General features: G+C 34.2%; 1 protein-coding gene across 2 annotated transcripts in view; it reads left to right on the forward strand.

The window, feature by feature from the left end:
• Nucleotides 1-12,387, forward strand: part of LOC106062465 (voltage-dependent calcium channel subunit alpha-2/delta-3-like) — a 239,117-nt gene that overhangs the window by 143,961 nt on the left and 82,769 nt on the right. Inside the window, exon 4 of one of the 2 annotated variants that reach the window (XM_056026032.1) lies at nt 9,043-9,102. The exons of the other annotated variant lie outside the window; for it this stretch is intronic. Coding sequence (XP_055882007.1) covers nt 9,043-9,102 — 60 coding nt within the window. The remainder of the gene's footprint in view (nt 1-9,042; nt 9,103-12,387) is intronic. 2 annotated transcript variants of the gene reach the window in all.

The following is a 12,387-nucleotide window of genomic DNA, read 5'->3' on the forward strand; positions in this document are numbered from 1 at the left end:
TAGTTGTATCAATTAGTTTGGATCAGTCTTGTAACTAAATTATTTTATAGATCTAGATAGATCTAGACTAACAATAAAAAGCATTTATAAAAAAAAAAAGAGGAACGACCTTAATTCGAAGTTAATTCAAACTCGTGGCTCAAGCCTTCTCAGGCTACTCAAGCCAACACTGTAACCACTCTTCTAGTAGAATGCTTATGAACATGGAATATTGTATAGTTATCTATTGTTTCTATAGTCTCGTCCTATTTTTCATGTTGTGTTCGCAAAGACTCAGACGACGACCTATAAAGGGGACTAATTCAGCTTTTACCACCACTTTAGTTAAGTACAAATTCTTTCCCTTCTTTGAGATTCCAAACAAAATAATTATTTACCAATATTTAATTAACTAATTGGTAATTTTTTTTTATTGATTCTTGAGTTGTCAGGTAAAAGAAATAAATGTGCAAAATTTCAGCTTGATCCGAGATTGGGTGCCGGAGAAATAACGTATACAAACTTTTTACCAGACAGACATTGTTGATATACACTTTTGAAAATATATGTTTAGGTTTAGTAGACGACTTGTCAAGTAGGTTATTTCAATTCTAGGTAAAAGATAATGAAATGTGTATTTTTTAGGTAAGAGTTGGAGAGGAGGGGGGTTTGATGGGGCCGGGAAGGTAAAAAGTTAGATTAGAATTCACATACTAGAAGTGAGTGTGTTTGGAAGGGCGTTTCTACGCGGGCTGTTCCAATTTTACTTTTCTTACAAATGTTTTCAGCACGTTCCAAACACTTTAGAAGTTTAGGGTGATCTTTTTAACATTTTGTACCGAGACTGTACCACAGTGGTGTCAGCACAGGGTCGTATAATTAGATCAGTTCATATTGAAGAACCATTTAAATTTTCTTACGAACCTCTCGGAATCGGAGCACATAATTTTTTTTTATCAAGGACCACTAAAGAGTTGATTACGGACTACTAGGGAAACGATTGCAACATTTAGGGTCAAAGTCGCTGACCACTTCAGTTGATGGGAGTAATTGCGGACTAAAAAAGGAGATGGTTTTAGATCGAGGCTTGAACAATAGTGCATCACGTCAGTCACTGGTGAGTGTTGAAACAGGCAAGCTCACTGTATAAAAGCAATAATGATATTTGCTTTTAAACTCACATAAAGTTGCACTTTAAACTCATCAACTCTTTTCCTCTATTTTTTTTTTCTAATTCCTTTCATCACTTGAATTTCCATGCTAGAAACTAAAATGTTGGAATGTTAAATTGTGAACAGATTGAAGGATTGTGCACCGAAGTTCTTGTCATTTCGCCATTTGTTTCTTTTATTTCCCCGTTTTGTTTTTGTGTCAAATGATGAACTAATTACAACTAGTCTTTCGCTTGTTCTTTTTGGCCATTTAGAACCATATTGTTGGTTCATCTTATCTACTTATCTTATAAAATACAGACGTTACTTCCTAAGCGTCATGCATGTAGTCACGGATGTTAACCAATGACTTAAATTCTGCCAAGTCATTAGTTTTCCTTGCTGCCTTAGGCATTTCATTCCATTCCCTAATCTTAACCCCAAGGAAGAAGGAGCATTTGTACAAATTTGTCCTAGCATATGGAACGAGGAATGTGTCGTTATCTTTGTGTCTTTCTGACTATTTTATTAGGTTTTGTTTTTGTATTTGAAGATTATGGTTCAGTGTTTTATGTATAATTGTTACATTACTTTTAAGTCTTCCATCCTATAAGCTTTCTAAATTTAGTACCAGAAATGACACGCTTTAGCCAACTTCATCAACATCAATAGCCACATCATCAACTACATCCAACTAGAAATGAGTAAACCTAAACCCAGAAAACAGAATGTGCTGTAAAAATTGCTGTATTTATCTTCTTGAGATTCACTCTCTTCTCTTTGCAATTCTCTGATGAGCTGTTTCCGCCTCATTGGAACAGGACAAACAAAACACAAGACAAAACACGCTAACAAACAAAAGAGTTTTTAAAAAATAAGAACTTGACATTTTGTTTCTTAGAAACGAAATATTTTTCCTCGGGTTTTTTTCATTCCTTGCATTAATCTAAGAAATAATTTCTTTTGATTATCCCTGTACAAATGGACGTGCTGAAAATGAAGAGCTGCCATGGACAACAGAAAACTAATGAACCTGGCGTGAGCAATGAATCAATGTCACAGGATGAGCATTACTAATGAAGATAAACGACACAACATGGCTGCCTTGTCTAGGGTCTAGGAGGAAAGATCAAAATATAAATCTTTTTAACAAAAGTAAGATTGTGTTCAATGGAACAAAATGCTTAAAATATCAACATTTGTTGAAGAACTAACAAGACATATTTTGAAGTTATCTTCGTGAAAAAAGTTATAGCGGCCCCCGAAAGGGGAAAAGACGCGACAATTTTTTCTGGTTTGTCTGTCCGTCCGTCCGTCCGTCCTGTTTAGATCTCGTAAACTAGAAAAGACAGTGAAAATCCGACATTTTATACAATTAATGTAAAACAACAATTATTTAAGTAGTTTTTCATATTATCACGTAAACGGCAGTGCTGCACTACAGGCTTTGAATAAGAGATTGACCCTTTGCAAAACAATTAGATAATCATTAAATGACATCAGTTAGGCCATGTTCATATCTAACTTCACATTCACGTTTACCTATCACTTGGTCTGCTGAACCCTTGGGGCACCACACAAGATCTGTCAACCTTCTTTCTCCATTCTTCTCTGACGTTTGCATTTGATAGAATTTCATTCTGATATTATTTCTGAAACTATTGAAACCTGCCTTTTTACCTGCCTGGGTGGGCCACACCGGGTGCCGATTTTGAGTTTGTGTTTCCACACAAACTGTCTTTGTAACCTTGTTTTATCATCTAGTTCATTTCCGTCATTATATTACATCACCCCAGAGTTACTTTCTCCTATGCTGAATTCAAACCAGATGAACTTTTTTGCAGCATATTTACTAGATCTAGTTAAAGTTTCATTTTTGTTACGTCATGCTGGCATATTTTTTAAAGCAATTCCTCCTATTAGCGTGCAAACTCCTAACGTGTGTAGATAGATCTGTAACTTGTTTGAAAGCGTCCTAGTATGCCTCGTTCTTTTGCACTTTCTAAATCTTCTCAATAGTTAAAAGCCAAAGAATATTCTAACTATTGTAAAAAGACGAAAGCTTAAAACCTATGGCCACATTACAAGATCTACGGGGCTCGCAAAGACCTTCCTTCAGGGAACTATGCCAGGGAAAAGAAGAAGAGGCAGACAGAAAAAGCGATTGGAGGACAACATTAAAGAATGGACGGGCCTGCATTGAGAGAGGTTCTAAACAAGGCAAAAAAAAAGGGAGGAATGGAGAAAGACGGTCGACAAGTCTTGCCTGGTGCCCCAACGGTCCAACAGACTAAGGGATAGGTAAAGGTAAAAAGGTAAATCTTCTCTGCCTGCTTCAGCATTTCTTATTGTGTGTTTACAGAGCGCTCCTTGGTTATGCCTAGGTGCCTAGCTCACTTAAATGTGTTTACATAGATTTACTATGTTATTTTGGTGATTATTAACAATAAACTATGCAAGAATATATATTCTTAATATTTTAAAACTGTCTTGAAGTGTTTGCTCGTTTCACTAGTTGTCTGTCTTGTGTGGGTGCATTCTTTTATCCCCCTTTTTATTCTCTCTCTCTTCCTAGTTTTGGATCAAGTTGAAATTTGTAACAATCATTCATTGTCGTTGACAACACACGAATCAATCAAAACATGAACCAACTAGTTAATCAATTAGTTGTAATTAACTTTGTTTCATATCTAAGGGGAGATGATACTTGCAATATCGAGAAATAAAGCAGCGATTTTTAGCTGGTTTAAAAAAAAATACTTTTTTGCATTTTTTTTTTACAAGACCATTTTATTCCTCGTTTGAATTGAGGTTGAACACATGAAATGTAACGTCCGAAAGGGAAATGATTGTATCCTCTTCTCAGCAGCGATGGTTTATTTTAAAGTCAAATGTAAGCTTCTATAAATAGCTCTTCTTATTAATATCCTACCTGTGGATTTTAATTTGGTTTCTTTGACCCACCAGCCAGGAGACAAATAGTTTCATTTGTATCAGTGTAACAGGCTAAGAGTCCAAATAGACAAATTGAATATAGTATGTTATTAATACATGAAGTCCCTTTCAAATACGAACTTTAAATAGTTTCAACATATATATCTAGGGATATAACTTTTAAATTACTTTCAGATCCATTATATACACATATATGAAACAAAATTTATGTTTTTTAATTTCATTTTTTAATTTTTTTTCTTCACTATTCATGACAGATTTTCAATGAATTTCAGAGATTGTTAAAAATAAAAAAAAAGGATTTTGCAAGGAGGTAAATAATGTGCACAGGATAAAGAATATGAGTGTCTGATAATGTGCACAGAATACAGAACATGTGCACATAATGCAAAATTTTGTTGGTCTTATAATGTGCACAGAATACAAACGAATTTGTCTAATGGTATAAACAAAGTGACATCGACATTGGAATAAATTCAAGTCGCACGAGAATGTTATTGTTTGAATTTATTTTTTAATGGCAGCTATTTCCATGGCAACCAATATTTGCATTTAAAAGACATATATATTTAATGTTGTCATAGCTACGCCTATAGCTTCTATGTAAATCCTTTTTTTGATTTAGACATAGTATAGATTCTGCCCCAAAACCCTCCTCTCCCATAACGTCCTTTGTTTGTAGTTAAAGAGAGAAAAAAATAGAATTTAGAATTGTTTACCGGTTGTACAGCTACAGTAAACAATGGCCTCCTTTACCCGCTTACATTTCATTCTAAACCCACTTCTAAATCAATCTGAAAGAGAATTGCTTGAGATCAATTACTGACCCCTGGCTATTACACAGAGGGACAGCATCATCAGGAGGACAATTGTCCTCAAGTCTGTCCGTTCTCACCAAAATGTATACATCCCTCCCCAGCCCCTGTATTCCTATACTCACCGTATCCATCTCCAGGGCTAACGTTTTTAAATGCTGCCATTAGGGGATGGACGATCTGGGACGTTTACAGATGACCAGGCCGGGTGGGGGAGGATAAATGAAACGATTAAGACCAGTGATCCAGCTTAGCAAGCTTATATATTTATGTAATGGCTGCTGGGGGGAAGGTTTGGACTGATCAGGGATCTCTCCAAGGCTTTAGGCTTAATGGGTCTCTGTCTCTGAGTGTCAGTATTTTTCTGCTATAGCTCCACACTTAGCTACTTCTACAGAGTATTTGAGATTAAGGTATCGATTGAGAAGAACTTTAAACTCTTGAGCTTTTAAAGGGTCTTTCCACAATTCCTTATACTGAGCCTCACTCCGTACTTTTTATCCCTACATCTCTGTTGTGTATATTGTAGGCGTATTATATTGCACTGTAGAGTTTTTAATAAACGTGAAAAGACGTCTTTGATAAAAAAAAATATAAATTCTTTTTTAGTAATAACTATACCCAGTTTCAAATTCAATGCATATGTATAAAGAGACACAAAATAAGCATAATCTTGAACAATTTTAAAGAAATAAAAATTACTTACTATACTTAGTATGCTTACTTACTTAGTTACTTAGGTCCTCCCGCGCCGTACGGCGCACTTGGCAGCAAGCTGTCTCCGTAAAGATACTTAGTATACCACCAAAAAAAAAAAAAATACTTGTAAAAAAAATCTTAAGTGAAGGAAGGAAGTATTTTTCGTTCCTGTATCACTTTTTACAAAGCTTTATAAAATAACTCTGTTTATTTATCTGTCTGTCTGGCCAAATGTTTGTAATGTACACGATAATTCTCCAACATTCAAAATCTCGGATCAATCTGAAATTTGCACAATTACCTGACAACACAAGAATCAATTTAAAAAAAAAAATTAACACATTAGTTAATTAACTATTATTGTTTTGTTTCGTAATTCGAGCAAGGGGGGGGGGGTATAAGCTGAATTAGTCCTCTTTATAGGTCGTTGTCTGAGTCTTAGTGAACAGAAACATGAAAAATAGGTCAAGACAATAGAGACAATGGATAACTTCACAATCTTCCAAGCTGTCCACTAGCAGAGTGGTTACCGTGTTGGCTTTAGAAGCCTGAGAAGGTTTGAGCCATGAGTTCGAATTCAGATCATTCCCCTTTTTTAGCGGCCCCCGAAAGGGGAAAAGATGCTATTAGCTTTGTGCCAAATGTCTGTCCGTCTGTCCGTCTGTCCCGTTTAAATCTCGTAAACTAGAAAAGATATTGAAAATCCGACATCACAATATTTTAGACCATTCAAAGTTCTGATGCAACGGCTACTTTTTTTTTTCTGAAAGCGAAAAATCTAATTTTTTAAATCAGTTATGCAAGCAGTTTTTTAAAGAGAAAAAGCTAATTAGTATGCATTATAAGTTAGACCTAATTAGAAACGAATAGTAATCTTGTACATTTCATTTTCCTAAACTTTTTTTTTTATTGCAGAATTTTTTTATTTTTTTTTTTGATGATTCGAATAAGAGATTGAGCCTTTTCAAAACAATTAGATCAATTATAAGACATCAGTTAGGCCAGGGAGGGGGGGGGGGGCGGGTGAGCGGTAAAGCGCTTGGCTTCCGAACCCTGGGGCCCAGGTTCGAATCCTGGTGAAGACTGGGATTTTCCACTTTGGAATCTTTGGGAGCCTCTGAGTCCACTCAGCTCTAATGGGTACCTTACATTAGTTGGGAAAAAGTAAAGGCGGTTGGTCGTTGTGCTGGCTACATAACACCCACGTTAACCGTAGGCCACAAAAACAGATGAGCTTTACATCATCTGCCCTATAGACCACAAGGTCTAAAAGGGGAACTAGTTAGGCCATGTTTACATCTAACTTTACATTCACTTTCACCTATCCTTTGATCTGCGGGACCGTTGGGGCATTACACAAGATCTGTTAACCTTCTTTCTCCATTCTTATCTCTCATTTGTCTTTGATATAATTTCATTTGGATGTTCTTTCTGAAAATATTGAAACCTGTCTGGGTGGACCACTTCGGGGGCCGATTTTGAGTTTGTGTTTCCACACAAACTGTCTTGTAACCTTGTTTTATTTTATAAATGCTTTTTTATTGTTATCTATTACAAATTTAATTACATAACTGGTCCAAACTCATTGATATTATTAAGCTTTTTTTAAAAAGTATTTTTTTTATTTTCTTGTTTTTAAAACTTGCCAGCTTCTTCTTTTATTAACTCGAGTTTGACAAAATTTGATATAAAATTAAATCCCAGAGATTATTTGAAATTAACAGATTAAGATTAAGATTAAGATTGCTTTGATGATCATTGCTGGAAATTTGTTTTGATGACAAAGACTATTTTTGCAATTAGATTAAACAACAATGCTTGAACGCACAAAATTCTACTTCTTTTATTGAGCACTCCTTCACACTATTTTTGTTATTATGGCGTTCTGTTCGACATAGTAGACACTTTAAATAATGTATTTCCTTTTTTTATTCTGTTTAAAAAAAAGGTGCAAGAATATGTGTGAGTGAGTGTGTTTTGTTTGTTTGTTTGTTTGTGTACACAAAAGTAGAAAAAGAAATGGAATGACCAGTATGGTCCTTTTATCGAATAACAGTTTACTTTTTTTTTTCTTCTATTTTGTTTTATGGATTAACTTAATTCATTTGTTTAATCTCAAAATATTCTGATATAATTTTGAATGTTCGCATCTGCGTGACAAAGAAATGAATTTTATTAAGTTTGTTTCGGTTTAAGTGTCAATCAGATTGGTTATGTTCCTAAGGCATAGACACAATTATTTATCATTTCATAACTCTCTAAATTGTATAAAATATGTTCAAAAATGATAAATTTAAGAATTAATATATTTAGAAATTGCTCTATGGGTATGATGTAGAGTTGCATGAAGTGATGCAATGTGTATTTGTGACTTTGATAGTGTTTTATAATGGGGGAAGACAATCACGAGAATGCAATTAGTTATGAATAAAGTAAGAAGTTAAACGTCATTTTATTTACATATATTTAAAAATTATTAACAATGTAAAAAGTTGAAATATACTATTTTCGGTTAGATTGAAAGTTGTTTTTAAAATAATAATAATAACAATAAATATGAAAATTCAATAAATAATAAAATATCGAAGATTTATTTTCATACGGAAAAGCTATAAATAGAAAGTTTCACAACATCGAAGAAGAACAGTAGGGCCCAGTTCTGTTCCAAAGTTTTTTTAGATTATTTTGTCATGTTAGCTGTCGTGATTATGATTGTAATGTTATCACAGCGCTTTGAGCCTACATCATGTGTTTGTCAACAGCGCTCTATAAATCAAATTATTATTATTGGTGTGTCCTGTGATCAATATAAAGGACGTGTTGCTTAGCAGTTTTGTAAATGGTTTATTATAGGATCATTTTTGTGTGTACATTGTTTGAACTTTAAGCTCCATCGTTTGTAGCTTAAAATAATTTCAACATGGAGGCAATATGGAGGAGACAATATGGAGGCAATATGGAGGAGGCAATATGGAAGAGGCAATATGGAGGAGACAATATGGAGGCAATATGGAGGAGACAATATGGAGGCAATATGGAGGAGGCAATATGGAGGAGGCAATATGGAGGCAATATTACATTTTTACTCTATGACCTAAAACTTGTCTAAACTCAATTTGGCAACTATCTAGCGGTAATAACGGAGATGTGATAGGCTACGAACTGCTTTGTCTAGAGATATTGTTTACATTATGGATCAAGTCAAATCTTTTTTAGTTGGCAACAGTTAGCGTCCTTGACATTGTGTTGTATCTGTTAAAAAAAATATCTCCAATATTTGCAAATGACGCAAATAACGTATCATAAAATTAGTTTGAATTCGTAAACATTCTACATCGTTTTATCAGGTCTATACAGCACAGCCATTGTGAGTCAAAGCGTGTTTATAACATATGTCAAGGTTTTAACACAACAGCCATTGTGTGTTTGTTTCTATTTCACAGATCTATCAAAATCAGGATTCCGCCTGTAGGAATAACAACCAGTTAGAGCGGCATCCGAAGGTAGGGGGCGCCATACATGTTCAGTGTTTTAGATGTGAATAGGTCTAAAGGGAGGGGGTGCGTCCGACTGCTTCAGATGTTAATTAAACAGTAGGAAGTCAGGAAGACGCTATACATGTTTAATTTTTTGATGTGAAATGCTATGATTTTGGCTCTCACTTTACCAAATTCAACCATGTACGCATGATTACACGATTAACACATCAGGAAAATCATTCGATCTAACAAATTTAGCTTTAAATACATTTTTAAAAATCTGTTTCCAGGTTTTATTGATGTCTCCTCGGATCGATTTTTACCCCTCCCCCCTCGATAATACAATTTTGAAATGTAACAGCGTGTATATTTTCTTGAACTATGACTAACGCCCCCCTATGTTAACAAAAAGTTTTATATTAGGTATTGAGATATACGAATAATGAAAAGCAGCATACTATTTAAGTTTTCCAGGCATGGAATGTTGTTATTTGAATATTTTTCTTTATTGATTGTATCTTTTGTTCTTAATTTACAAGTCGTCTTTAAAACAAACATGTGATATGATGCATAATTAAAAGTTAGTCTAGTCTTTTGTTTTGCAAGTATTTGTTTTGTTCCAGGGTTATTTTTTGTACTCAGTTCGAGTCAAATCCCGTTTAAGAATTTCTTCCCTACAAAAGGGGTTCGATCTTGACCCCCCCCCCTTTGTTTAGCTAGTCAAGCCACTCAGACACATATCCTACATAAATCTAAATCTGTTCTGTTGAAGTAAGTTGAGTTCCCCTTTCAGACCTTAAGATCTATGAGGGCAGATGAAGCGAAGGTCATCTGTTTCTATGGTCACCGGTTAACGAGGGTGTCATGTGGCCAGCAGAACGACCAAACGCCTTTACATTTTTCAAACTAATGACAAATACCCTAATGAACTCAGGGGCGTCCTAAAAATCCTAAAATTAAAAGTGCCAGTCTCCACCGAGATTTGACCCCGAAACCCCTTGGTTCGGAAGCCAACGCCCTTGCCACTTGGAAAAAGGGATCTATTTTTTAATAATTTTTTTGGTCCCAGCTAATTAAATCAAGGATTTTTTTCCTTTTGCGTTTCTTTAAGATGTTTTATAATCACCGTTTTTTTTCTTAGTTGCAAATCTAACAATACGCTAGTCTGGTTTAAACCCAAATTCCCACATCATCAAAGACATTCTCTTTCCATTTTCGCTTCTATTTACAAAGACTCAACGTAAATATTTCAACAAACAAACTTTGTAATTAAATACTTGCAATCGTTTTTCGCTACATTAAAAATACATCTTTCTATTGGAGATGCTACAAACATTTTGAATCTTCAGCTCATACATTAAATATATATCTATATATACACTCGTCAAGGCTGATTCGTCAATCGAATTTTTTCTTAAGGGAAGTTTCAATTAATATTATTTTTCTCCGATATAGCTTATACAAAATATAGCTACTACTAGATAAGATGTTTTGATTGAAATCTAACGTTTTAATTTTTTTTAATGTTATATTTAAAAAAAAACAATCTTACTCCTCATAAATTACAGATGTTACTTCAGAGTAAAAATAAAAAAGATAATTACGTCCTACGCAATTCATGTGTCACTCTAGACATTCATGTCACTCTGCTAAGTCTTTGGTTTTCCAGACTGATTCAGACTAACCAAATTAAAAATGTTAACCCTTGACCTTATTAACGCACTGTTGGCGCCACGAGACAATGAACGTGCGAGAAACGTTTCGGATTATTGTACTTAAAATATTCTGATTTAAATGTTGACTTATCAATTAGAGGCGGTCCTAAGTCGTCAGCCACCTTAGTCTCTTTGTTATAAACGAAAATAGAATTGCTTCTTTTTGTCCTACGGATCAGCAATGTAGACATTCTATTTAGAGTCTATTTCTATTTAGATTCTATTTCTATTTAGATTCTATTTCTATTTAGATTCTATTTCTATTTAGAGTCTATTTCTATTTAGAGTCTATTTCTATTTAGAGTCTATTTCTATTTAGAGTCTTTTAAAACTGAATAGAAGTTGTTTATTTGTCCACTACCATTTTAGCTAGCATATCAAAATGAGCGAATAGTCACGTTGAACTATGTATTCATTTTACAAGCCGGATATGACCCGCAGGCCTTAGTTCGGACATCTCTGACCTAGTACATTGATTTATCTCAACATGGCGAGATGGTCTTAACACTTTTTAATTTACCCTTAATGGTGGGTCCGTTATGCCCGTTTAACGGACATATTTATAAATATAAAATAAATTAGTGTGAAAAAATGGGTTTACTCGATTAGTATTATAACACGGTTTCTTCCTTCTATAAACATTTTTGTTATTTTTGTGTCCTCCAGTTGTGCGATGGACATTCCACTTCTATACTACGAACTTCGCCATGATGTAAGGAACATTCATGCCGAGTTTCATAAAGACTAGTCTAATGGTGTTGGTTTCAATGATTTCTTCTTCTAATCCATAATGACTTTTGTCATAGGCTCATTACCTTATCCATTCGCTCTATGTACGAGTCCATTTATGTACAAATATACAGTGTCGCAGTCTGTGCAACGACCCTTTTACTTTGCCCAACATAGATGGTTGAGTTAAACTAAGCAATGGCAATATAGGATATTTATGGGTACAGGACAAATTTAAAATAATCTTCAGGCGTTAGACAATATAATAACTTAATAACTATTGTATTTGGTGGAACTTTGCAAATAAAAAAAAGGCCATTATGAAAAAGTATAAAAAAAAAATTAATTAAATCAATTACTCCTTGCTCCAAAGGAACTCTTTTACTTAAACCGTTTTTTTTTCTACTTTAATAGTAGTGAAACCACTACAAGTTGACAGAATGGTTTCCATTTTCTAATTGTCAAAGAATTTTTATCTTGTTAATAGATAGATATGTAAGTTATTCTGAATAACTACAGCAAATCCGAACATAGATATTGATAAAAAAAAAAAAATTTTTGGTAAATTTACAGTTACAATATTCATGAAAATATTGGTGTTTGTTGTTAATATTTAAGCTATTTTATGAATGCGCGAATTAGTTTTGGATTCCTATATATATTTCGCTGATTTAATTTCATCGGAACTAAAAAAATTATGGATCTACCTACTTTAAACAGGGGGGTGGGAGAGGATAGGGGACGCGACTTCTTCACAAGGAGGGCGTGACATCCTTACAAAAGGAGAGAGCGACGCCAGTCACTTATTTTATAAGGGGAAAAAAATATTGTGTACCGTGGTAACTCAGTAAAAAGACATCATTTC

This window comes from Biomphalaria glabrata, chromosome 4 (genome assembly GCF_947242115.1).
Source record: "Biomphalaria glabrata chromosome 4, xgBioGlab47.1, whole genome shotgun sequence".
In the NCBI taxonomy this organism is placed as follows: Eukaryota; Metazoa; Mollusca; class Gastropoda; family Planorbidae; genus Biomphalaria; species Biomphalaria glabrata.